This window comes from Vigna radiata, chromosome 9, assembly GCF_000741045.1.
Source record: "Vigna radiata var. radiata cultivar VC1973A chromosome 9, Vradiata_ver6, whole genome shotgun sequence".
Taxonomy (NCBI): Eukaryota; Viridiplantae; Streptophyta; class Magnoliopsida; order Fabales; family Fabaceae; genus Vigna; species Vigna radiata.
The window spans coordinates 11,625,064-11,652,000 of record NC_028359.1 but is presented as its reverse complement, the minus strand read 5'-3'; the positions used below and the strand labels follow the sequence as shown (position 1 = coordinate 11,652,000).

At 35.6% G+C, this 26,937-nt stretch overlaps 1 protein-coding gene across 1 annotated transcript; it reads right to left on the bottom strand.

Annotated features, from left to right (window-relative positions):
• Positions 1-745: 745 nt before the first annotated feature.
• Positions 746-26,350, bottom strand: LOC106774033. The gene is made up of 16 exons (XM_022785917.1): positions 25,999-26,350; positions 25,297-25,453; positions 25,053-25,166; positions 24,878-24,955; positions 24,676-24,807; positions 23,150-23,371; positions 19,795-19,977; positions 17,791-17,853; positions 17,573-17,679; positions 17,335-17,484; positions 12,777-12,936; positions 11,682-12,077; positions 5,717-7,385; positions 4,972-5,024; positions 1,781-2,005; positions 746-871 (listed from the first exon to the last, which is right to left on the bottom strand). The coding sequence occupies exons 1-16, from the start codon at positions 26,223-26,225 to the stop codon at positions 746-748; spliced, it is 4,062 nt and encodes a 1,353-aa protein (XP_022641638.1). The 5' UTR covers positions 26,226-26,350.
• Positions 26,351-26,937: the final 587 nt, after the last annotated feature.

Sequence of the window (26,937 nt, the reverse complement as noted above, 5' to 3'; positions counted from 1 at the left end):
ATATTGTCAAAAAAATGTTGTCTAAGTATCATTATACATACCTATAAGGTATCCTCTATTTGAAGTTATCAAATTGTATATGCAAAGTTGCTAAAAAAAGTCAACGAACATTAAAATACAAATAAATGTTACAAAAATGTTTATTTTATGTTTTGTTCCATTCACCAAAATTCAATTTTAACCAAAGTAATCTGCAATCAAGTTCACAAACTCTCATCTATATACACAGAAATTGTTAAAAGGAACATTATTTAACATCTGTGATTATGTTAGTAGGAATAATCTACATAATCTCAAAACCTGAGGATGCAAAGCCCTTGATGATCCATTATAGAGGTATGAGTAACTGGGAGTAACATACAAATTACTTTACCATGCCATTTGAATAAAAGAAAAGAGAAAAAAGAAAAGGCTGCTTTTGGTTACATGTATGCTGCTAATACCACACCAAATCAACAGAATGAGAAAATGTTTGGAGGACTGTACACTAGCAGCTGGATGAAGGCTTGATATGTCGGTTCTAACTTCCATAACTACTCTGCCAGAAATGACACTTAAAGATTTGAACAACTTGACAAAGTTTCAAATAATGAAATTCTGGCAGTGAAGTATGATCTTTTTTCCATGCAATTGACAAGCCAGGAGGTTGCATCCTACCAGCCAAGATGAGGGATGTGAGAGATGCTTACCCGTTTTGAATAAATCGCTGAACAATGATAAAGTCTATTCAAAATCCTATCTTAGCTCACTCTTTTACAACCTCCTTCAGAAAAAGAATATCATCACGCGGATGCGCTTCTTCCACTTTAACTAATACTTCATCCCCTATCTGTGATCCAATAGAGACCCAGGCAGAAGCTTGAAATCCAACCTGCAAACCAAAATCACACTACGAAGTAAAAAACAATAGAATATCACAATTTGCATCTTCGCTCCATATTAAACATGGGGCAAGGCACCGTTAAAAGCAATATCTACGAGGACTAAACATGACCATGTAATATCTGCATTATGATACCAAACCACTTTTAAAATCCGCATTATTTGGATAATAAGGCATTTATTTCGAAGAACCTTTTTCTCATTGAAAATATTTTTTATCAAACTAAATTTTCCCAAAAACCACCCTTATGAAAAGTGTACAATGGCAAAAGTAATGTTTCTTAAGCGCATCCTATTAAAAAGTGAGTTTTAAATTTATTTCATTCTTACAAAACTGACTTATAAATTGAGAATTACTTCTACTTCTGAATTATAATTTGATCTAATTTCACGTTAAGGCATTAATATCTCGTGTGTAAGACTAGATATTTGTAGGTGGTCCTATAGCATGTGATAAGCCCATCAAGCTTAGGATATACATATATTCCATCATAAATAGACTATAAATTTAGTTCAAACCCACATAACTAACTTGTAACTTGTAACATGAGGATTTCCCCCCACTTATAAACTGTAACCAAATTTCAGGTAGTCACCAAATAAAAATAGTAAAATTTAATGATTAGCCTCCCTATGATCTTGTTTTGTATTCCACTACATCTAGAGAAGTTAACCTAAGAAATTATTCCATCATTCCTATCAAATTAAGAACATTGAGATTACAATTTTCCGTAGATCTCAAAATAGTAAAGTCATCCATAACTAATCACAGATGCAGCTAAGTTTAGGAAGTTAGCAATTTTATATGCATTATACACTGAGATTTCCTACTGCAACAACCAACAAATAACATGGACAGCCACATAAATTACATAGTGGAAACGAGCCGAGTGCTTACCTCCACCAGCAATAGAGCTGCAATTCGATCTTTCAAAAATCTAAGAACCAATGCACGATACGGTTTCTCTTTTGGTTGTCTTCGTAAATATTCTAATATCCAGTATCGAAGACTACTGTTGCAGAGTTTCCTCACTGTTCTAACATTCTCATTGATAGCAGCTGCTATCCCTTCAAGCTTACCAGCTGTAAAGGGTGGAAGCTCCCCTCTAAGGAATGCCTTTACCTAAAGAAAACAAACATTCCAGACAATGAAAACACAGAAAGAAAAGTGTCTTTAGAATAATAACATACCAAGATGGAGTAGTGTATTTCAGTAACACGAAAATCCAATTAATCAAGTCTTCGAGGCTGTATATTTTGCACAAATACACCTAACTAATACATCTATGACATCGTTACATACAAATAAACCAACGGCATTTAATTTTCCCAGCTATGAGTGATTCATTCAAGATAACCCAAATCGGTATCACTCAAAAGCTGATTCGGAAAAGGAAAATAAATCAGATGAAAAGTTGCGAGCACAATAATTATGACTATGGAATGGAAGTACTCTAAAACTCACTAAATAGCTGATTTTGTTGAGTTCAGCTACATCTAAATCTAAATAATAAAATGGTATCCAAGTCTATTTTAGATCCATAAAATAATCATTTACCACATTATCCATGAACCAAGACAACAGTGTTGAACGTGAGAGTGTATTGGAAAAAAAGTACTCAAGTCTTACATTGATTATAGATAATGGTAAGTATACTCTAATAAAAGTACAGAAAGAAAGTACAGAATAGGGAAATGAAATAAATCCTCAAAAAAAAAATGAGAGAAGGAAAATATAAGAAAACAAAAACAAACATAACAAGAAATGCAACAACGCTATCCAGTCTTTTGAGTAAGCAAACATTCAGACCCTTGAAACAAACATGAACAAAGCATCTAAGAGAAGTCGATAATATCGAGACAGATATACTGGTGAATAGGCTGTGAAGGCATAAATAGTCTGACAAATAAATAAACCCCTTTCATCGACAGTGTAATCCTGATCAACTAATATAATCTTTTCAAAACAACCTATGACTATGGTTTTAATAATAACAAATCAAAGTTTTAATGAGCTCATTGTTGAAATATAGATGTAAATATTGCACATTTACTGTACACTCTATATAGATTGATTGAATAATAAATATAGCTTGTTTGTAAGAAATCCCTAAAATTAAGGGTGGGGATTAGAGGTTTATTTGGTAGATTTGCTCTTGATTTAGATCCTTTTATTACTATTTCCCTTTCCTTTAAATACCAATGTATTTTTTCTTTTTGATAAAAAAAGAAATCATAATTGTTGCTTACTACCTACACATTTGTTCACACTAATTTTAATCTCTCTACAATTCTGTATCGCGAAAAACAAGTCCTTATTTTTGAAGAGAAGAATACAAGCCCACATAAAGACTATCAGAACATCAAGCAAGGTTGTCTACGTTATGTAATAAACAATGACTATAAGTTGTCAACATTAATACACTAGAGGCTGAAACTGTTAGAACCATAAGATACAAACCCCATTAGACGAAACCTCAAGAGGAATCTCTATTAGATTTTGATGATAACAAAATCTATATAATGAAGACATATGTTAAGAGTCATTCACGTACTTAAGTCTTAAAAGTGTTTTGCATAGACTAGACAGAGCAAGAGTAATTCTGTCTTACACTAATGTTATACTATAAGTAACCCATCAGACATTACAAAAGACTGTACTGATTAGACCTGGTAAAATAATGTTTAGACAAATATTGCTATTCATAGTCTGATGCTTATATGAGTGCACCTGATATATTTGCAATGTATCTAACATCTGATCACAAAGTACACATAAGTTTGTCAAAGTTTACTCTGACTGAGAACAGACTATACAAGTCAAACAGTACTTATCAGAAGATGTAAAGACAAACACCATCAAATAATGAAAGCCCAAAGTAGCACTCGTCAGACGTAACAAAGATAAAGTGACTCGTTAGATGAATCAAGTATGAGTTGACCAGACAACTAAAAAAGTCAAAACTGAACAGATGACATCCTTAGAATAACAAAGTTCATTAGACGAATCTACTAAAAAATGACTCAATAGTCAAAGTTGAACAGATGAAGTGAAGCGCTAATCAGAAGAGAAAATGACTCAATAGCCAAGAAACCTTCATATGGAGGGGAAAATTCAAACAATTGGGAGAAGGAAAGATAAACAATTATCAGTGTAGAGGATAGGGTTGACCAAGACCATGAGGGGGATGTTGTTACCATTACATCAGGGAGTAGAATCTCAAAAGTTGTTGTTTTAAGTGTTGATTGTTTTGCAGGAATTCAAGGGCAAGATAGTAGAGAAGAAAATACATGTGAAGGGGAAGGAAAAGATGAAAACTGTGATGGAGACATTATTGTTGCTGCTGAGAAAGTGGCAAACACTGTTTTTAGGGGAGATAGTGGGGTAGGTTGCGGTGTGTATGTCAAAACAGTAAAGAAGGGTGAAAACAGAAGAAAGAAAGCAAAATATGGTGGGAACATGGTGACTATTATGGCTGGGAATAAAGTAGAAGATGAAGTTGTTGAGTGGGGAAAATTCATCCAAGAATTCAAGATATGGTTGTCACAAACATATAAAATACCAGAAGACCAACGACAAAGATATTTCTTTGCAGGTCTGCAATATAACATTCAAAGGAAACAATTAGCTCAACATGATGATGATGATTATGAAATAGTAAAAGAGATGAGGAGAAATCTCCCTTGTGTCTTTGCATACAAATGAACATGTAAATGAAATAAACACAATATCTAACACTCCCCCTCAAGCTGGAGCATATAAATCATATGTTAACAAACTCAGTCTTGATATCTCCAGATATGATTTTTTCTCTAATAAAATGGCAATCAACTTCAATGTGCTTGGTTCTCTCATGGAAGACAGGGTTAGAGCTAATATGAAGAGCAAATATGAAGAGCAGCTTGATTATCACATATAAGTGTCATGTGAGTGATATCTCCAAATTTCAATTCACTAAGTAATTGTTTAAGCCACACAAGCTCACAAGTAGCTGATGTCATAGCTCTATATTCTGCTTCTGCACTGGACCTAGCCACAACACTTTGCTTCTTACTTTTCCAAGATATCAGGTTGCCACCAATAGAGACACAATATCCAGAANTAGACCTCCTATCAGAAGGGGAACCAACCCAATCAGCATCTGAATAGCACACGATTTTTGTATCGTTGTAGGACCATATAGCAAACCTTTTCCAGGTGATCCTTTAATATACTTTAGTATGCGAACCACTGCATCCCAATGGTCTTCACATGGGGAGTTAAGGAATTGACTCACCACACTAACTACGAAGGAAATGTCAGGACGTGTAATAGTAAGATAGTTTAATTTACCAACTAATCTTATGTAACGTTCAGGATTTGAGAAAGGCTCCCCCTGATTTGGTAGGAGCTTGATGTTAGGATCCATAGGTGTCTCAACAGACTTACAATTCATTAACCCTGTTTCCTCCAAGATGTCTAACGCATACTTCCTCTGAGATATGACAATACCATCATTGGATTGTGCTACTTCAATACCCAAAAAATACCGGAGTTTGCCAAGATCTTTGGTTTGAAAATGGTGACAAAGGTGCTGTTTCATCTGAGAGATGCCAAGGTAGTCGCTTCCTGTGAGAATAATGTCATAGACATACACTATTAAGTAGATACATCCAGCACTTGAGTGGTGATAGAACACTGAATGATCCGCTTCACTGCGAGACATACCAAATTGTTGAACAACATTGCTGAATTTACCAAACCAGGCTCGAGGAGACTGTTTTAGGCCATATAGGGATTTGCGAAGACGACATACCAATCCAGATGACTCCCCCTGAGCAACAAAGTCAGGCGGTTGCTCCATGTAAATTTCTTCCTGCAAATCACCATTAAGGAAAGCATTTTTGACATCAAGTTGGTAAAGAGGCCATTGACGAAGAGCGGCCATGGTAATGAAAAGGCGAACAGAGGTCATTTTCGCCACTGGAGAAAAAGTATCACCATAATCCAAACCAAAAATTTGTGTGTATCCTTTGGCAACAAGTCGAGCCTTCAAACGATCAATTGTACCATCAGGGCCAACTTTGATAGCATACACCCACCTGCAACCAACAACAGACTTTCCAGATGGTAATTGGACAAGCTCCCAAGTTCCACTTTTCTGTAAAGCACTTAATTCATCCAGCATGGCTTGACGCCAACCAGGATGAGTTAAGGCATCACCCACAGACTTGGGAATGGACACAGAAGAAATGGATGAGAGACATGTGTCAAAAGATGGAGATAATTTGTGGTAACTAAGAACAGTATAATGGGGGGAAGGGTTATGAGTAGAGCGTATACCTTTACGAAGGGCAATAGGCAGGTCAGACTCATTTGCTGGAGCCGGAGGAGACACAGGAGGCGGCACAGGAGGTGAGTCATGAGGGAGACGATTGCGGCGACTATAAACTTGAAGGGGTGGAGTTGAAGGATGATCATGTGGGGAATGAGAATCTAAAGGATCACCGACAATAGGAATATCAACAGTAGGAGGTGGAGCTACAGAACTAGAGGATAGATGAGAAAAATAAAACGAAGATTCATCAAAGGTGACATCAGCGGAGATGAAATGACGATTGAGGGAAGGGGAAAAACACTTATAGCCCTTTTGTGACCGAGGAAATCCTAAGAAGACACATTTGTGAGATCTAGGAGATAACTTATCAAGACCAGGACTAAAATCATGNACAAAACATGTAGACCCAAAAACTCTAAGAGGTAATGGATGTAAAGGGTCTTGAGGGAATAAGACGGAATGAGGGATTTTGTTATCTAGGACAGAAGACGGCATNCGGTTTATGAGATAACATGCAGTGAGAACTGCATCACCCCAAAAACGCGAGGGNACTTGGCCATGGATTAGAAGTGTACGAGTTGTTTCAATAAGGTGTCTATTNTTGCGCTCAGCNACCCCATTTTGTTGAGGAGTATAAGCACATGAGGTCTGGTGAAGAATGCCATGAGAAGCCATAAAATGTTTAAATGGTGAAGAAAGGTATTCACGGCCATTATCACTGCGTAAAGTTCGAATAGAAACCCCAAACTGTGTTTTTATTTCATTGAAAAATGATTGGAAAATAAAAAACAACTCAGAATGATTCTTCATTAAAAACAACCAAGTACATCTTGAATAGTCATCAATAAAAGTAACAAAATACTGAAAGCCTAAAGTGGACTTAACACGACTAGGACCCCAAATATCAGAATGGACTAATGAAAAAGGAGAAGATGCTCTTTGTGACACACTACGAGGAAAGGAACTACAAGTATGCTTTCCTAACTGACAAGACTCACACGACAAACTTGATAACTTCGACAAACTCGGAACAAGTTGCTGTAGTTTGGCAAGGCTGGGATGACCTAACTGAGCATGAAGAAGGGATGGTGACTCCATGATTATGCCAGCATGTGGAGAAGGGCGTAGAAGATAGAGGCCATGAGACTCACATCCTGTGCCAATCATGTGTTTCGAACTCCGGTCCTGCAAATAAACAGAATCTTTGGTAAATGAAATAACACAATTAAGGGAATGAGTTAGACGACTTATGGACAATAAATTGAAAGGAGATCCAAGGACATAGAGTACATGATCAATGGATATGGACGGAAAAATATGAACAGTACCAATACCATGAGATGAGACTATAGACCCATCAGCCATTGTTACCGAGGGTAAATTATTCGGACATNNCAANNAAGAAAANAAGGACTTGTTACCAGTTATATGATCGGTGGCGCCTGAGTCAAGGACCCAAGATCCGAGGGAAGTTAAACCAACAAAAGGTCTACCTGTGCGTGCAACAGATGCAGATGTAGTGGAACTAGATTGCTGACGATCCTCATACCATCTGAGAAATTCATTGAAGACTGCAGGGTTGTCTACAGTATTTGATGAAGTAGGATGATCTGCAGACGGGGGTTGAGGAGGTGGACCAGAATTCGCCATTGCTACAGATCGAGGAGGACGTCCATGAAGCGCATAACATCTATCAATTCTGTGGCCTAGTTTGCCACAGTGGTCACATTTTGGCCGTCCTCTACCTGGCTTGCGAGTCCGACTTCGATCATCCCGTTGGGCAGCCATAGCCGAGGAATCATCAATATGAAATGTCTCAATGACTGGTTTGCTCGGAATACGCAAAAGAGCAGAACAAGTAGAAGTAAAGTTGGGTATGACAGGAGAACCCAAAATCTGATCACGGACATGGGAGGAATCATCAGAGAGTCTGTATAAAGCCAACAACATGAAGAACTTTGATCGTTGTTCTAGTTCTTCAACAGGAGTGGAAGCAGGAGGTAATAGCTCATTAAAGTCATGCAGGAGGACATGAACTTTACCCAAATATTCTGCCATGGGACCAGGACTACACGGACCAATAACAGTGAATAGGTCCTGACAGACACCATAAAGACGCTGGGTGTCATTTGTATATAATAGCTTTGCTTGTGCCCATACTTCTGAACATGTTTCATAGGATCGAAACATTTGTTTCAAAGAGGAGTGAATGGTGGACTTCATGACGACGCATAATTGGGCATCAATTTTCATCCAGCGGGAAGTGTCATCTGTGGTAACACTAGTCACATTATTAGTGAGGTGATCTACATACCCCTGACTTTTCAACCAAAGTTTGATGTCGGATGCCCATGTTGCATAATTTGTTCCATCTAACTTGTCAATGGACAAGTGTACATTCACAAAATTAGTATATATTGGGGAATCAGACGAGGAGGCACCAGCAGAGGAGGTGGTTGTTGACGANGAAGACGCCATGGAGAGGGAGAAACCCTAAAAACCCAAAGTGCTCCAATTGATGCAACGACAACAGATCCAGAAAGAGGGCGAGGAGGCGATCACGGCGGTGCTGGTCGGCGGCGAAACCCTCCGGCAAAGCGCCGGCACGCGCGACGGGAAGTGGCGGATCTGCGAGCTTTGCGGCGGCGCATGGAGGCGCGTGAGTGCTCCGATCACCGCGATCTTTGGACCACGGTGGTTGCCCGGCCGAGACGATTCGGATGGAGTGGTCGCCGGTCGATTCTGAAACTCCGGCGACGGTGGCGGCGACGGCGGCTACGGCGGCGATTGCGTCAGTGAAGAGTACCGGAGACGACTGGAACAAAATCTAAGCTCTAGATACCATATGAAATAGTAAAAGAGATGAGGAGAAATCTCCCTTGTGTCTTTGCATACACATAGGGTAATGTATTTATAATAATAAGAGTGTGGACTAAGCCCAAATACAAATGAACATGTAAATGAAATAAACACAATACCTAACAATGATGATGAAATTGGATGGTCACATCAACAAGCTCTTTCCTTTTTAGCTTCTAGGATGAACAAATCTAGACAAGAAAAGGGTTTAGCCAGTGCTGCTGCTATAAAAGTACAGAAAAAGTTTCGGGGTTGGAAGAAGAGAAAAGAATTACTGATCATTCATTAGAGAATTGTTAAAATCCAGGCCCATGTAAGTGGTCACCAGGTCAGAAAGCAGTATAGAACAATCATATGGTCCATGGAAATTCTAGAAAAAAAGCAACTCTTATCATTAATGGAACAAAAGGAGTCAACAATTCTCTCATATCGACCACCACCCAAGCCTCCAAACTTAAATTGCATGGCAATAGCCAGTGGGTTCCCTTCCTACGATAGAAGATGACCCATGAGATCAAGTTTCACGGTTCAAACCTTGAGAACAAGGTTGTTTTGCAGAGGGGTGTAATGATAAGATATAATATGATAGGTTATAATGGGTAGTAGGTGCAAGACAAAGGAAATAGTTAGGAATTAATTGTTAGTTGGTTAGTTGGTTGGGAGGGCAACGCAGGCAAGGAGGTCTTGTGTGAAGGTAGCTTTTGATATTCAGTGTATTGAGAGGAGGTTGTTCTTGTGGAAGGAGAGCGCTCCCTTGAGAGTAAGATTGTAAACACTTGATTCTTTGATTACAGAAGCAATATACATGCATATTCTTTCTTTTGTGAGTGAGTGGGTACTGTGAGGAGTGAAAGATTGGTTTCTTGACTAAAGAAACTGTTAGAAGTGGGTTTTAGGCCTAACTCAATCCCACAAAACCGGCTTGTAATGTGAGGTTTGCATCCCACTTATATATTATAAATTGGTCTTATCTCTAGTCGATGTGGGACTTCCAACACACCCCCCTCACGCCGAGGTATATACATCTCGAGCGTGAAACTAGATATTAATGGGTGGTCCGATAACGGCCCAATAGCGGGTGGAACAATCTGCCCAACAAATATCGCTAGGATAGACTCTAACCATAGCTCTGATACCATGTTAGAAGTGGGTTTTAGGCCTAACTCCATCCCACAAAACCGGCTTGTAAGGTGAGGTTTGCACCTCACTTATATATTATAAATTGACCTTATCTCTAGTCGATGTGGGACTTCCAACAGAAACCTATCAAAAAGCCTCAACGGTCATAATCCCAAAATGCCTATAAATTGAGGAGCAAGGTTATGAAGAAACACACAAGAAATATACAATAGATGGCAAGTTAATCAAGAGAGACACAAAATGAAAAGCAATATATAGACATACTCAAATACACAAAAGAGAAGAGAAAAAATATACAAAGAATACACTAGAGAAAAGAATACTCAGAAAGACAAAAGCTTATGACATGCATTAAAATGGTTTGCTTCATTAAAGGGTTGTGAGAAAAGCCATTGTAGCATTCTTCATATTATGAAGTTTACCCTGGCAAATTAATTGTACTCTCTTTGAGAGTGTTTTTTCATTACTCAATTGAGAGTTCTTGATCTCAGAGTTCAATTGAGAGGTTGTACACACTTGGAGAGGTTGATACATATGATTCCTAAAGAGGTTGATACTCATAACTTACAGAGGTTTGTACTTACCGTGACCAAAATTGGTATTAAGGTTGTTAAATCAAGAGTTCAGTAAACTCGTAATAATTTAAAAATAAAATATCTATAAATAATATAATATTTTATTGTTATATGATTCTATAAATAAATTTTAATTCTTTTTTAATAAAACATTATTATTATTACTATTAGATTATTATGTTATATTATTTAAATGTTTTTTATATTTTTCTAATATTATTATTCTCTTATAATAACTTTAAATATTCTTTTATATAACTTTAATTAGTTACATTATATACTATATTTTATATAATAAAAAGGTTGATGGAAGCCCATAATAGAAGAAAGGAAATCCTAAAACATCATCTCTCACGAAACTTTACTCCTACACTTAGGGGCATAGCACCAGCACAATAGTGGCATAAGTGTTCCTTTAGTTGAGTTTATAAGTTCCAAGCTTGGAACATACAATTTTTATGTTCCAACTGGAGGGAAAGTGTTGAAATAAGTAATAAGTAGTGCATTGGGAACCATTTATCAGATATAATTATGATTAGTACCTAGTTTGTACCTAGGAATTTAGTGCACTCTATGAATTGTACCTAGGAGTCTAGGGTGGTCTTTTGATCTTTTATCTCCTCATTGTATCATTTTTCTATCATTATAAATAGAAGATCATAGGAAGGGTCTTTCAAGCCCTCCAATTTTATATTCTCTCTTATTAATCTCAAGTGAGATCTTTTTAATAATACCTAGTGATGTCCGCATCCTGTCCCTCGTTGATGGGAACATGTATCATGATATTTTCATTTTGTTTCACTTTCCTCATTCCTTCTTAAAAATTCAAATTGCATAGCAAGTATCTAGAAGCAGCAATATCTGCAATCTATTATAACTATGAAGTATAAAATTGAAAACGACTTACTTGATAATGTGCAAGAAGATCCAAATATCTACGGATGGGAGATGTAAACTGAACATAACCAGGAATCCCCAAAACACCATGGCGTGCTGGCTTCCTAAAATCAATTTCAGCCGCACGCATTACCTTGACCAGTGCAAAGCTCCTAACAGGTCCTTCTGGAAGATGGGAAAATTCGGAAACATTTATATCTGATTGCGGCTGTCCCCTGTATGGTAAGGGAATGTCATTCTGAGATCCAAACATGGCAATAGCTTCTCCACAGAGTATCATCATCTCAAAGACTAAACGCATGGCAGGATCTGCCTGGTTTTCCACATAAAGTTTTAATGAAGGCTCTGGATCCTCTGGATTAAATACTTTAATCCGAGTATCTAAAGTTGACGTCTCAATTGCACCCTGAACATGCGCATGAAGAGGAAATGTTTACTAATCGAAAATATTGATTCTCAACAATTTTTAATGCTTTTATGAATTCACATGCATGGAATTCAATCACTGCCAAATCCATTCAAGGACACTCAGATAAAAACTATTATTGAACAATAATCAATAGTATAGACATTCCTATATGTGTGTTGTTAGATCAAAGAAGCTTTTCTGCAGCAACAAAAAAAAAAGGTAAAAAATGAAATTCATCCCTCAAATCATGATACAATTAACAACATTTGTGGTTCCTTTGCTAAATAACAAAAGATTAAACAATAAAGCATATTTGTGTAACTTATCAGAGGGTGATAAACTTCCAAGTTATGAGACAAATTCCAGAACAGAGTAGTACTAGCATTGTTATTGGGAAATATAATACTAGATTCCGTAGAATGGACCAAAGACTCTTGACATAATATATTGATGGACAAATAATTGACAGTTCTAAGGTTTTAAGGCAGTGTTAGAACCTGCAATACTTGGAATCATTGATGAAGTTAATGGAAGCCTTCCTTAACTGAATACTAGATATATGATTTTTCAAATAAAGAACATTATCTGACGTAGGCTAGAATGAATTCCCTCTATCAAAAGGAAGAAAGAAAAAACTCAAATACTTCCAAACACAAATTTTATATGCCTGAGTTAAAAGAACAAACTACAATATACCTGTTGACGACGCCAATTTGATCTAAGGTTTGCAGCCTCAGACAAAATTCTGAGCTCACCCTCCTCCTGAAGATTCAAATGGAGTAGCTCGGATGCACTCTCATATGTCAGCATGTATGTTGGTTTAATCACTGAGTTAAAAACTGAATATTCTGCAATGCTGTTACACCCACAGTGGGCATCAATATTAGAATGTCATTTAGTTATTATTGTCACTGCGATGTCTTCTCATTGACAGGAAAAATTAAGCAGGGGTTCAGCACATATTTCAAATGACCCTTCTATGCCTGTATGTTAACTTGTTTCAACAGAAAAGGAATTAGTAATTCAGGACTTGAGTACATAGAAAAACAAAGACTTGACTTACTACAGAGCTTCAAAAGTTAACAGTTTTATATCATTAACACTTCATTAATTTTTGTTAAAGGTCTTGCATTAACTAGAGATAAAGCCAAGTTTCAGTATATAAGATCTCACTTCATAACCCAGGTTTGAGATTAAATTACATTTAAAGTTCACTTCTTAAAATAGTAAGAAAGCATATCTCATCCAAGTTTCTTGTTGTCGAACTATCTACAAATATCTAGTCTCATGCTCGATATGTCTAGTTCTCGAAGTGATCAGGTGTACTAGAGATCACACAATAACTAGAAATAAGATTAAATTAAAATACATAAGTAGATGCAAACTTCACCTTACAAGTTGATTTTGAGATTAAATTAAGCTTAAAGTCTACTTTCTAAGATAGTATCAAAGCCTATTAGAGTTTATCCTAGTGAGGGGACGTGAGGGCCTATCATGCCACTGGCTATGGGACCTCACTTTATTCCTATGCTCAATATCTTTGCCATCATTAGAGGTTGGTGGTGAGCCAGAAAGGTGTAAACCATATGTCACCGCCCTAGACAAGGAAGTAGGGACCTCTTGAGCACCAGGGGTGATTTCTCATGACTTTGATTTAGTTCAACTTCCAAACATGTCTCTTTTTGTTATAAATCAATGTGATAATTGTTAACTCTTTATTATCTCTTTGTTTTGTGTTTTTCAATGTTTAGTATGAAAGCTTTTAAAGAAGAACTTGATCATTTGAAAATAATGATTGGATCAATGACTAAGTCTTCGGATTGTATAACCTACCCATCTAAGGTAAGAGTACATTCAATGCTATTGGCTCTTTGTCTCAAGGCGTTTGGCTTATTGATTCAAGGCAACTAATCATATGACTCTTAGTCACAATCTCTTCAATTCATAGGTCAAAATGACTAAAGAACAAAAAAAATTGCAGTTGCAGATGGTGATAGAGTAACCATATGCAAATGCAAGAATATAACTCTAGAATCATCTATTGTATTATAAATTGCACAGGCACGGTAGAATAAATATAAAATAATTTAATAATAAACATAAATTTGTTCGTAAGAAACTCTTAAAATTAAGGGATGGAGATTAGGAGTTTATTTGGTAGATTTGCTCTTGATTTAGAGTCATTATTATGTCTGGAAATTTATTTTGATTAATATATTGTGTTTTATGTTAATTCGGAAAACATAGTTCTTATGTTAATTATGTTATCTTTTATATATCCATCTTTATTTGGGCTTAACCCACATTCTCATTATTATAAATACTTTACCCTATGTGTATTTTCTACACAAAGGAGATTAATTTATATGTGATAATCAGACTGCTCTTCATATCAATTCTAATATTGTCTTTTATGAGAGAACCAAACATATTGGAATTGAATGTCATTTCATTCTATGAGTTAGCAGACATTTTCACTATCTTTACAATGACTGGGAATTCATTATATTTGTAACAAACTTAATACATATTGTTAGCATGTAATTAGCTATTACAGATTTGTAGGAAATTAAAACTTACATATTCTAGGAAATTAGGATGATTGATTTTTTATTATTAGGTGAACATTTATTATACTTGATTCTGTAAATTAGTATAAATACGTACTGTGTGGTATGTATTAGACACACAATACATTCAACAAATATATTTTTCTATATGGTATTAGCAGTTTAAGGTTTCGATCTTCGATCTCCAGTTTTCTTCTTTCTTTTTTTGGTGAACTGTACACACAGCCATTGTGTGCCCCTTTTTTCTATTACCAAGCTTCCCTTCACTCAGGTGACCACGGTAACCAATACCGCCTTTACAATGATATCCATCGCCTTTACAATGTTGTCTCCAACCTCATCACTGTGAAGCTGGAAAATCATGATATTAGCATTAGTCAAACACAACCTTCTTCATCTTACAGTAGACTTTGTGCTATATATTGCTAGGTTGTCCTTTTAATTTAATTTTCATAAGCAACCTCACTCACAATTGGAACAAGACATGAGTCTTGAGGATTATACTATCTGTCATAAACAATTGCTTGTATCTCCGCTATGTCTCAAGATCTTGAGCATCAACACTTAGGTCATCCTAGTTCTACCAAAATGCATCTAATGCTTCCAAGTTTTTCTCATAGTTTGTCTTTTCAATGCGAGTCTTGTCAATTAGAAAAACACACTCGTCATACCTATAGTACTCGAGTTAATTGAAGGGTTTCATCACCTTTTGCCTTTGTTCATTCTGATATTTAGGATCCTAGTCACGTCCATTCAACTTTGGGTTTTTATTACTTCATTACTTTCATCGATGGTTATTTTTCATGAAAAATCTTTTTGATGTTTTTTCTATATTCCAAGGTTTCTCGACTATAAATCAAAATCAATTTGGCACTTCTATTAAAAATTTTCCACACTGACAGTGCTTGTGAATATATGTTGTTAGATATATTATATTATTAGATACTTTATCTCTATCTTATCTTTATCTTTTATCTTTTATCTTTAGTTAATTTGTAATTATTCTTTCTTTGTATATTGGACTTAGTCCAAATTTCTTCTATTATAAATAGAATATCCTACGTGTATATTCAACATACGGGAGATTAAACCCATACATAATTTTTACCATATTGAACAAAAGCTCTAGAGCCCAAGGTTCTTTTCTATAAAATTTTCGTTGCCTATGCCCTTGCACCCGCCGCAGCCATCGTAGTTCTTATTTCGACCAGCAACCACACGGTTTTGATCGTCTCAGTTAACCGACCACCGTGTCTTTAACAACACCTTCATCAGAGCTCCTACGCACCCTCAACACCTTTCGAAGTTGTGGATCTACTCCCTTTTCCGTCATGCGTGGTGGCCCTCTCAGGCAGCGATTCAGAGCATTGAGGTCACTCTTTTTCCTCTTTCAGGTCCACTATGCATGGTCGCGCATCTCATCTCCTCTCGCGCAAAGATTTAGAGCATCAAGGTCACCTATTTTTCCTCTTTCAGGTACCTTAATTGGAGAGTCTTGGATTTTTAGGCTTTCTCTCTCTTTTGTTCATCCATAGCTTCTTCGGCTACTGTCTCTTCTGACCTCTCTTCTGTCACTGATGCGTTTGATCCATCCATATGTTTTTTCTCCAACGGCAAAATGGCTTTTGTTAGTTTATTTATACTTTATCCACTAGATGTCAACAATACATTCCTAAACGACAATTTGCAAGAAATTTATACGGAACAACCTTCCAAATTTGTTGCTTAAGGGGAGTCTTATGGATTGGTATTTCGTCTTCTATATCGTCTTCGTAAATCATTAACAATTTTGTGTCACTCGAGTGCAGAAGCGGATATTTTCACTAAGTCTATTGATTATATCAGTAACAAGCTTGGTACATATGATTTGTATGCACCAATTTAAGGGAAAGTGTTAGATATACTATATTATTAGATATCTTAGATACATACCTTATCTTTATCTTTAGTTAGTTTATTATTATTCCTTATTTTTATTTTGGGCTTAGCCCATATTTCTTCTATTATAAATATATGTGTATATTCAACATAAGGAAGATTAAACTCATACATATTTTTCACTATATTGAACATATGTCTTTCTAATTTCAGTCCTTTCTGAGTTCATAGGGTATCCTTCATCATACATCTTTCTCTCACACACCACAACAAAATGGTGCCGTCGAAAGAAAGAATCGACACTTGGTTGAAACTACTTGTATCCTTCTTCTTAACCACAATGTTCCTCCTCAATTCTAGGGAGATGCCATTCTGACAATATGTTATTTGATCAACTGCATGCCTTCCTCCTTCCTTAATAAGGTTCTTCACTCTCTCTTATATCCAAGACAAGATCTTTACTCCATTCCTCTTTGTGTTTGTGGTTGCACATGCTTTGTCCATGACCTTACTCCATGTAAAGATAAACTTTCTGCAAAATCTCCTAAGCATATTTTTCTTGGTAACTCACGCCTTCAAAAGTGCTATCGTTTTTTTCCTCAACTTCAACACTATATAGTTCCTGTGATTTCTCTAAACTCGTGAGCTCACACAACATTCCTCTAACCTATTAAATATGGGGTTCTATTAATTCCTCCCTCCAACAGACAAGTTCTAACAGGTTATCTCACTTGTTAGTGAAATATTCTACTCCAAGTAAAGAAGGTGAATTTATACCACACAATGCTACAGTGCATTTTAATTACCTGCCATCATTATGCAGCACAACTGATACAGTAACAGCATTACAAAGCTCTCCTTGTCGCAAACTCATGCCCCCCATGGCAAGATTTTCTGGAAACATAGAATAGGTAGCAGTGGGCAAGAAAACAGAAGTTCCTCTTCTCATAGCCTCTCTGCAAGTCATGAAGTACATTTATATTATAGAGAAACACACAACACTAAATATTCAATTAAATTTCTCTTTGAATATCAACCAGATACCTGTCCACTATACTTCCAGGTTGAACATATCTAGTTGGATCTGCAACATGTATCCAAACTTGAATCCGGCCATCTTGCAACTTTGTTGCACTCAAAGCATCATCAAGCTAAATATTATGCATCATCAGTTAATAAACTTGTAAGCTTCCAAAGATAAATGGAGTAACACTTGAAATAATATCAACCAAATCAAATAATAAAAAGGTTTGACTGTTCACCTCATCAGCCTCATCAACATCAATGGCATAGACCTTTAAATCAGTAAGATTCTTCCTGTCAATCTGAACAAAATGAAAACACAAATTTATATAAAAACAAGATATTAACATGTGATGAATAACAATTACAATAATTACGAGCGTAGAGCAAGATGTAAGAAAAGTTTGAGTCCAGCCTCAACAGCAATTTAAAACAACCATGGTGGCTGTGCAGGTCAAGTATTTAACAGAAGAATTTGGTTAATCCATCGTTCTAAAGTATTTAGGTACACAGACATCACGTAATGCAAGGGAGTGAAACATTGGAAAATAAGAAATCTAGATATTTAGAATTACCATTATTTTACAATAATTGTTAATCAATTCAAATTCCTAAATCATAATCAAAATCCCACGATTTATGCTTCACTTAATATTTCCTTCTACAGCTTTAATTATATAATTAGGATTTAATTGCATTCCATATTCAAGAGGATAACTAGGAGGATTAATAGGTAGACAGTGTATTTTATATTTATTGTACAGGATCGTTGATCCTGTATTGTAGGGATAGATTATATCCATCATAAATTAGGATTTTTCAGTTACTATGTCTTTGTATTCTATTTATGAGCAATTGCTCCTCTAATAATAACGTCAGAAACAGTTTTTCTAACAAATATAAATGATTGATGATGCCCTCGTTTTAAATCCCCATATCGTCACTGTGACCAATGTTTCCAATGTGGCTTCTCAAGATATTTGTAGAGTTCCTTTATCTCCTTTAAATCCTAATTCTATCTTGTATATTCCACATTGTCCTTATATTTGAATCTCTCTAAACTAATCAACTTGCTCTTTAAATTGTTTTGTAACCTTTTACGCTAATTCCTTTGTCATATGGAAACATGGCATGGGTCATCTAACTAGCAAAGGACATGAATCACAAGGACTATACACTGAGCGTCTACTTGTCCCCTGTTTTCCCACATCAACCTAAGAAAATGAAAACAGAAAAAGGGATACAACTGAATAGAAAATAAGAAAATACAAACAACAACAAACAAAAAACATATAACATTAATAGATTTGATAGTCAATTGATGAGGAATTCTCACATTGATGACTGGAATGTTGTAATTTGCATTCTAAGATGCATCAAAAAGACTCCAAGACAAGGATTGTTGTATGAGGACAAAGGAAATACTCAAATTATAGGGTGCAGATTGGGTCAGTTGCCCCATTAACAATTGATCAACTACGATATTTTGTATTCATTGGAGGGAATATTGTCCTCTAGAAGAGCAAAAAACAAAATGTCGTTGCCAAATCCAGTGCAAAAGCTTAATATAGATCTATGGCTTTGACCACTTAGAACTTGTGTGAGTTAAACAATTTCAAGAACTGAAATTTTGTAATGTTGTGCAGATCAAGTTGTATTTTGATAATCACGCAGCACTTCATATTGCTTATAATCCTGTTTAATGAGAGAACAAAACAGATAGAGAGATTGGTTGTCATATTATCAGGGAGAAGTTGTTGTCCAAGGAACTCCCTGCTGGATTTATCAGTTATAACTATCTGTTCACACTAAGTGTTTGAGAAGGCCTAAAATTCAGCTTATATGTTCCACGTTTGGTGCATAGAATTTATATGCTCCGGATTAAGGGAAGTGTTAAACTTATGATTGCTATTGTATTTTACAGCTTTCATTACGCTACTTTTTTAGGGTATATGTAACTAGCCAAGAGTTGAATGTTATAGGATATAATGTTTTCTTATATTGTACTATTCTCTGTTCATATATATATATATATATATATATATATATATATATATATACACACACACACACAGAAGCTGAGCAAGATGCTCATTCATTTCTTTATCATATCCAAATTCAAGAAGTGTCAAAAAGTTGCATTTAATTCCATGGAACTTAAAATATCATATAAAGAATCCTGTCATTAAAACATATATGATCAATCTCATCTGAGCAACATTGTAAAGGAAATTAAAACCTACCTTGTCTGGATCAGATATGTCCAATAAAAGACACTGTGCAGCAGATATGATTTCTTCTGAATGATCAGTGGGAATTCCGGATCTCAATAGATCAAGATTGATATGTACAGGAAAATATCCAATATCTATCAGAAGTTTAACGGCTGAGGAACTTGTCTTTGCCAGACCCAATTCCTTCAGTATCTGCTAGCAACACAGAAGATGAATTTATTAAATTCATCTTTAATAATAAACAACATTCTAGAGATGCATTATTATTCATTGATTTTATACTGAACTACCAAACAAGGATCCACCAAAATCATCCTTTCTCATGCCAAGATAAGTAATGGCTACTGGGATATGCATAGCTTCGCACTGTTTTATTTGATCCAATTCTTAGTTATATAAATATATATTAGTAGTCTAACTAAAACATGTTCAGTAATCTCATGCAAAGTTCTCCACTTCACTGTTTTCTTATCTCTTCGTATTGTTTGCAAACAAGAAGAAAATGTAAAATCCCCGAAAATGGTATTTTAGAAGTGATATTAATTTAAAAATAGTAAGACTCTATTATTTTAACATTAAATGGTTTAATTATAAATAGTTTTATTATAAACGAGTTTCATTATTTTAAAACGTACCATCTCTCTAGAAACTACTTTTCTAGAGTTTTTTACCTTCTCTCTAAGAGTTGTGACTCCTGAATCATCTCTTTGACGATTAGGAGGTGTCTAATCGATCAGGTAACGAGATCTATATTTCTAGCCGATCAATTTTTGTCATAGAGCAAATAAGTTTCTACTCTTACTTTTGTTATATTTCAATATGCGATTCTGTCCAAGAATCCTCCTTCCCATGTGGCTTTTCTGTTTTCCCATTCTTTACTAAATTGAGGTCCTAAGGACTCTATTTGACCATCATTCAGTGTTTCGTAGGTTCATCTAGATTTTCCTTGCGTCGGCAGAATGTTCTTTGAGTTGAGCAGTGGTCTTGTGAGGTAAGAGAAGTTAGACTTTATAGATTATGTTTGTGGCGTGAAATTTATGGTCTAATTGAATGATAAATTGATTTTAGTGATAATTTATAAGGTGATGTTTCTTCTATTTTCCGTCATGATGATAAATGATTAAATAACGTTTGAATGCATGGTATGGAGTGCTTAAATGTTTCTGCAATTTTGATTGTGTATGATGAAGATGTTTGACTGTTTGCAATGGAAAGCAAAGGGGTTGAATTGAAAAAGAGTCGGTTACTTGAGTTTTAAGCATAAAAAGGGGGTGTTGATAGATGAAATTTTGAGGAACTGGTTGGTTGAAGGGCACAACAGTTTGAGGTCATTTGGGAAGTCATTTAGGACTTATGTAAGCTTTCAAACCAGTAAAATCTGGTATACGAGGTTGTGAATGGTTTGTGAGTGAGTTTTTACATGTTTTTGGTTTTAACTTTGGGTTTTGAGTAGTGAAATTGTGAGGGAAGGATTGTAAACTGTTTTGGAGAGTTTTTGATAAGTTAGGAGATCAATTAGGACTTGTTAGAAGGTTTATATCAGAAAAATCTGTCATAAAAATGAAAATTGTTTCATAGGTTGAGTTCTTTAGTCACTTTATAGAGGTTTTAAGTGATGGAAATGGAAAGTAGGATAACTGGGATGAAACTGAGGTATTGGAAGGTGCTAACAAGTGTAATTAGACTTGGTTATGCAGTTGATAAACTGATATAGGGATTAGAAAGTGTTATTTTGAGTTTAAGTACTTTTGGAGCTATCAAATGGACTTAATGCTCCTAATTTTGGGTCTAATGATCAAATGGGTACTTTGTTTTAATTCTATAATTGTTTTTGCATCAATTCTAGTGTGTAAGGAATCCATTTGATCATTAGAACAAGTCTCAAGTGCATCAAAGCCCACGAAAACAGTGTACTGTCAACTAATATGGCACTGAGGGGTAGTTTCCTAGTGTTGAGCGCCACCATTCCAGGGGCGCCAACATTCCAGTGGCTCTGGCGCTGAGGGGTAGCTTCTGGGCGTTAAGCGCTATCGCAACAGTTTTGTTTTCTTTTTCAGGATTTGGAAATACCGAATTCAGGGTTTCGGGTATCAGTTTTGGATGTTCTTTAGGTCGTTTTGGGGGGTTTTGGACCCTTTCGGAGCTGTTAGTGAGAGTTTCCAAGCTGTTTTCCTTACCTAAATGTGGGTAATAAGATGTCTTAAAGAAAATTGTGTTATTATGTGAATTTTGATGACTGTTTGCTTGATTTTGGTTCTTTGAATTATAATTAGTATCTTATATGATGTTAGTCAATGTAAAATAAATGGATTTGTATATGATTTACATGTGAATGGAAATGATGTATATGAATATTGTGATGAAAAGTTTGTGAATTAAGTGAATGGTTTGTTGGGCGTAATTCCATGACTGTGAAGTGGTTGCATGGTCGTGCTTGTTGTAGTTGTTGTATGAGTGTATGGAGCTTTGGACGGATGGTCTATTCCGACACTCTAAGGATCATCTATTCTCAAGTAGAGAAGGATGAGTCATGTGGTCAAAATACTAGATGGTTCTTGTCTATAGGCTTTGATTATGGCCCTAGGCAACTGAAATGGACTAACCTTGTATGGTAGCTTGGTTTCAACCAGTTGTATTACCATTACAAGTGCACAGACTACCAATAGTTCGACATTCATAACTAATCTATATGAGTCTTGTCTAGGTTATGGCATGTATAGGATGAATGGATTGTTATGGTTTATTTTATTTTTTTTTAACTAATGTTTGAAATTGTAATATAATATATATATATATATATATATATATATAAATTGTCTTGTTTATCTAACTTACCCTTCTTGTTTATCTTTGTATATGTTTTTCCTTTTGTGATGATCACCTAAATGGCATGAGCTTAGGAAGAACATCTTTTCAGTCGTTTTAACGTGAAGTTGAGAGTGAAGCAACCGCATAGATACGGTGTTGTTCTTCAAGTGTAAGATCTTCTTCATCAGATGTTAGTAGTTTCTCATAAGTTATCATCTATGTAATGTTTTATTTGGTAGTTTTATTCTACTAAAATAGGATGTTACAAAAACACTACACACCTATATGGATAAACTTCTTTATAAACACTTAGAGGAAAGAAAAATAAGAAAAATTTAAATAAAACTCTCCATAAAGCATAGAAGCTATAATATGTAGAAGTTCTCTCTTATCTCTAAATTTCCTTCTTTAACTTGAGCATAAGCTAATTTTAGCTTATGGAGAAGTCCATTTCATTTTTTTCTTCTTATTTTCTCTAGAAATGCTTGTAGTCCAAACAAACCCTAATTGGTGCAATGGTAAATTAAATCAAAAAACAATTTGAGGGAAAAGTTACCATCCCAGCTGTTTTTCTTTGTTCATCACTTTTACATGAATCAATAGCATATGCTACAAGTGACTCAATTCTCCTCCAATTTTTTTCATCATTGGTCCAGGAAGATTTTGGAGGTTTATCTTGTAAAGACATGGACTTCACAGAGGCCAGTAATTCAATAAACTCTAAAAATTCTTTCTCAGCAGCCTCCTTTGCAAGCTTCCTGCGAATGAGCTCCTCAACCTGTTGTTTCCAAAAATAATATTAGACTTTTATTTCCATTTCTCAAAACAGCTAGTAAATCAAACCAGTTTTGTGAGGATGAGTTAGATTTGAGGTCCACTTTCTAAGGACAGTCCACACAGTAAGTTATCATCACATCCAAGTTAGGAGGTAGTTAATAATTAAGATTACGTGATAGAAAATAACTTGTTTTGTAATGGCAAATCTATTTTAGTAACTCTATGATGACACCTAAGCATAGAAAATAATTCTTGCAGTTATGTATGATAACCACAGCCCAAATCAAATATAGTTTGATCGAGTCTAGGTCATATCAGAATTATTTGTAATTATAATTTGTAATATTTTTATTTAATTATAGCATTTATAGGGCCAATATTCTCCTGGTTCTAAGTGCTAGATTAGTGTACTTATTTATTTACCCTTTCTAATTTTACTGTATTAAGTATGATTCGGGGAAACATAATCCATATTCTTCAAGTCTCTATTAATATATCTTTTGGGCCTAACAGTTGCAATTTGATAGAAATCCGAGAAAGGATTTGGGTATAATCCTATTAACAAACAAAAAGATGACAAGAGCCCATTGCTCCTATCCAAAGAGGGGCTCTCCTTACTAACTCAATACAATCAGAATCAATACCCCATCGTCTTTCCCCCACTGACCTATTGACTTATTAGCAACATCATACTAACAGAGTCTCCTCTAAAAGAATTCCCCCTCCCGGCCCCAACATATGGATCGACTGAAAGCTAACTCAACATTAATTCTATTTTTCAACTAGACTCATTTTCCTCCTTCTCGAGTACGTAACATCTTTTGGTTCAGATCCCGTGCTCGTTGTTCACCATAATTAGGCAATTTATATCTAACAAAAGGCTGTGTAATTGAGGAGGGTGAAGTTATTTAAAGTTTAAGAACAAGGAATACTCACTGTAAGAGACTTTCATCTTTGGGACAATAAGTGGATTGAAGTATTGTACCTGACAAGGAGACTTTTGTCTCTGGGGAAGTAAGTATATCTCAGTGTGATTACAGTGTTTGATATTGTATTTTATTATTTTATCAATAGATGTTTTATTAGATTGTTGATCTATCGTAGTAATTACCTAGTGCTCGCTCTCTGATCCTAGTTTACAAGTAATTCATAACAAGTAAGAATAAAACACCTAAAGCAATAGAAGACTCTCCCAGGAGCCAATGTGTATATGTTATGAGAATACTCCACAGAGGAGCTACATAACTTACGAGAAAAGAAGAATCAATTTTCAAAACTACCTAAACATGATACTAAAACGTCTACCTGCCTACTTGGTCGAGGTCCGTAAATGGAACGAGATCCTTTAGTCTCCAATACAGTAAAGTATACTTCATCTTTTGATAGCAAGAGATGAGCAGAATAGCTGTCAAGGGGCTCGGTGCTACCAAAAATTATCTGCAGAACAAGCAACTCGAGTAAGGATAAAAATAACATTATTTGACATTTAGTCAATAAATCATATTACCTCGGCCAACTCTTCAACTGTGACAGACTTATTCTTTTCTAGGAGCTCAATCCAAGCATATTCAAGTAGAGACAGGTCCTGTTGCATATCATCCAGAATTTAGTAATGGGCAAATGTAATAAGTTACAAATTAGCTTATCTGTTACCATCGCTATTGTGGAACACTTGAACTGACCATGTTATCCTGAGCCTTTAGAGCAAAATCTGTGATATCTGCTTGGTCAAAATTATCAATACCAGGAACAATATATGTCACTTGCTGCAGTTTGATGGAAGAAGTGACACCATTCTTCAACCCAACAAAACCAACAAAAAGTTAGACTACACAAAATTCAGAAAAATTTAGCATTTATAAAAATGCAAGATCCAACACCTAGCAACCTATTAAACATGCCGCATTATGTTGTTTCTACTAGAACCTGATCAGAAACCATCCAGTTCTTCTTGCCATCAGGTCTTTGAGCTACTGCTAGCAATACTCTATCAGAATCCTTCTTGAATTCCAAAAGCAACCCTTTCTGCAATGAACGGTTTACAAGTCTATCTTCAACAAGCTCTTCATTCAAGAATCCCGTGCTGCCAAATCCATAAAAAAAAATAAAAAAAAAAAATAAAAAAAAAAAAAAATCAATAATTGATGCGATCAAAAAGCTCGAAAATACAAGACCAAGCTTTCCACAAAACACCACTTTTGGAGCTTTGAACATGAAGCAAGATTGTGTTTGTATATTCTTTAAAGTCACTAGCTTACAAAGTCTTTGCATGACAGACAACATCAGCCTTGCTCCTTTGGGATTCGCAATAGCATGTTAGAAACTGTTATTTTTTACTGGGCAACAAGGTTCAAATTAATTTAATGCTCTCTTCTGTTATGGAGAGAATGTGATGAAGTTGATATTGAAAAGTTTCTAGCTATTTGTTTATATATAGAATAACTTGCAGAAAAACTAATTTTGTTTCTTTTTTATTTATAATCTAAGAAGTGTTTATGAAGACAAAGAAAACTTTAACCAAAAGTGCCTTATGTTTCAAGTCTGCAGTTTATGAAGGCACAAACGATTTGAAATAGATAATATGCCAATAAGCCTTCCTAGGGAGAGAGAGAGAGAGTAGTAGAGTACCTGGAACCCGCGGCGGAGACACGCTTGTGGCGGCTTCTGCGAGCCGCACGGAGCTCTTCCATGACGCTGTCGAAGACGGAGTGGAAGGAGCGGTGGTAGGTTTTGGCGCCATGACGGAGGGAGCAGGAGCAGCGGAAGGGAGAGGAGAAGAGGCGGAGGGCGGAGGGTAAGAGGGGCGGAGAGGGAGGGCGGAAGAGGGAGCAGGTGGCAACTGCCCGTACGGCCATGGTTAAAGAAAATTTCAGAGAAGCATGGGTGGAGTGGTGAGGGTGGTATTGTTTTGTGGTCTGTGACTGAGTGGTGCAGATTCAAGCAAGCTTGGGTTTATTATATCTTAGTTTTCTGGAATCATGTATTCAAATAAATAAAAATATAAAATAATTTGATAATTTTCTCTTTTTAAATTTCCTTAGTAGATAATTAAAACAATAATAAAAAGTAAGAATGAGAAAATTCCACAAATAATTTTATATTGGTTGAGGTCATAACTATCTTACATCTAGTTGTTAATCTTAAAGGGAGACTAACATTCTATTATCACAAAAACAATAAACCATTACAATCACATAGAAAGACAAGTTTAAGTATTTAGAAAATATTCCTCTTGTTATCACAAAAGATGAAACTCAATTCCTAAAGATCAAAGGAATGAACACCTCCTTTAATAGTGGTGATCTCTTGATGGAAGCACCCTCAGCATAGACTTGGTTATAACCGGACATTTTTTATACCAATTGTTGAGATTGGTATCACGCAGCAGAAAGTTTAATAGAACGCAATAAACGGTCAATAACCAATAAGGGATGGGTGAATTGGTTATTTTAAAATTATGATTTTCTTTCGCAAATTATATCGAACAGTTTATAAGCAACAGTTGTAAAGATACAGAAAATCACACAAGAGATTTTATCCTCATTCAAATCAACGGATTCTACGTCT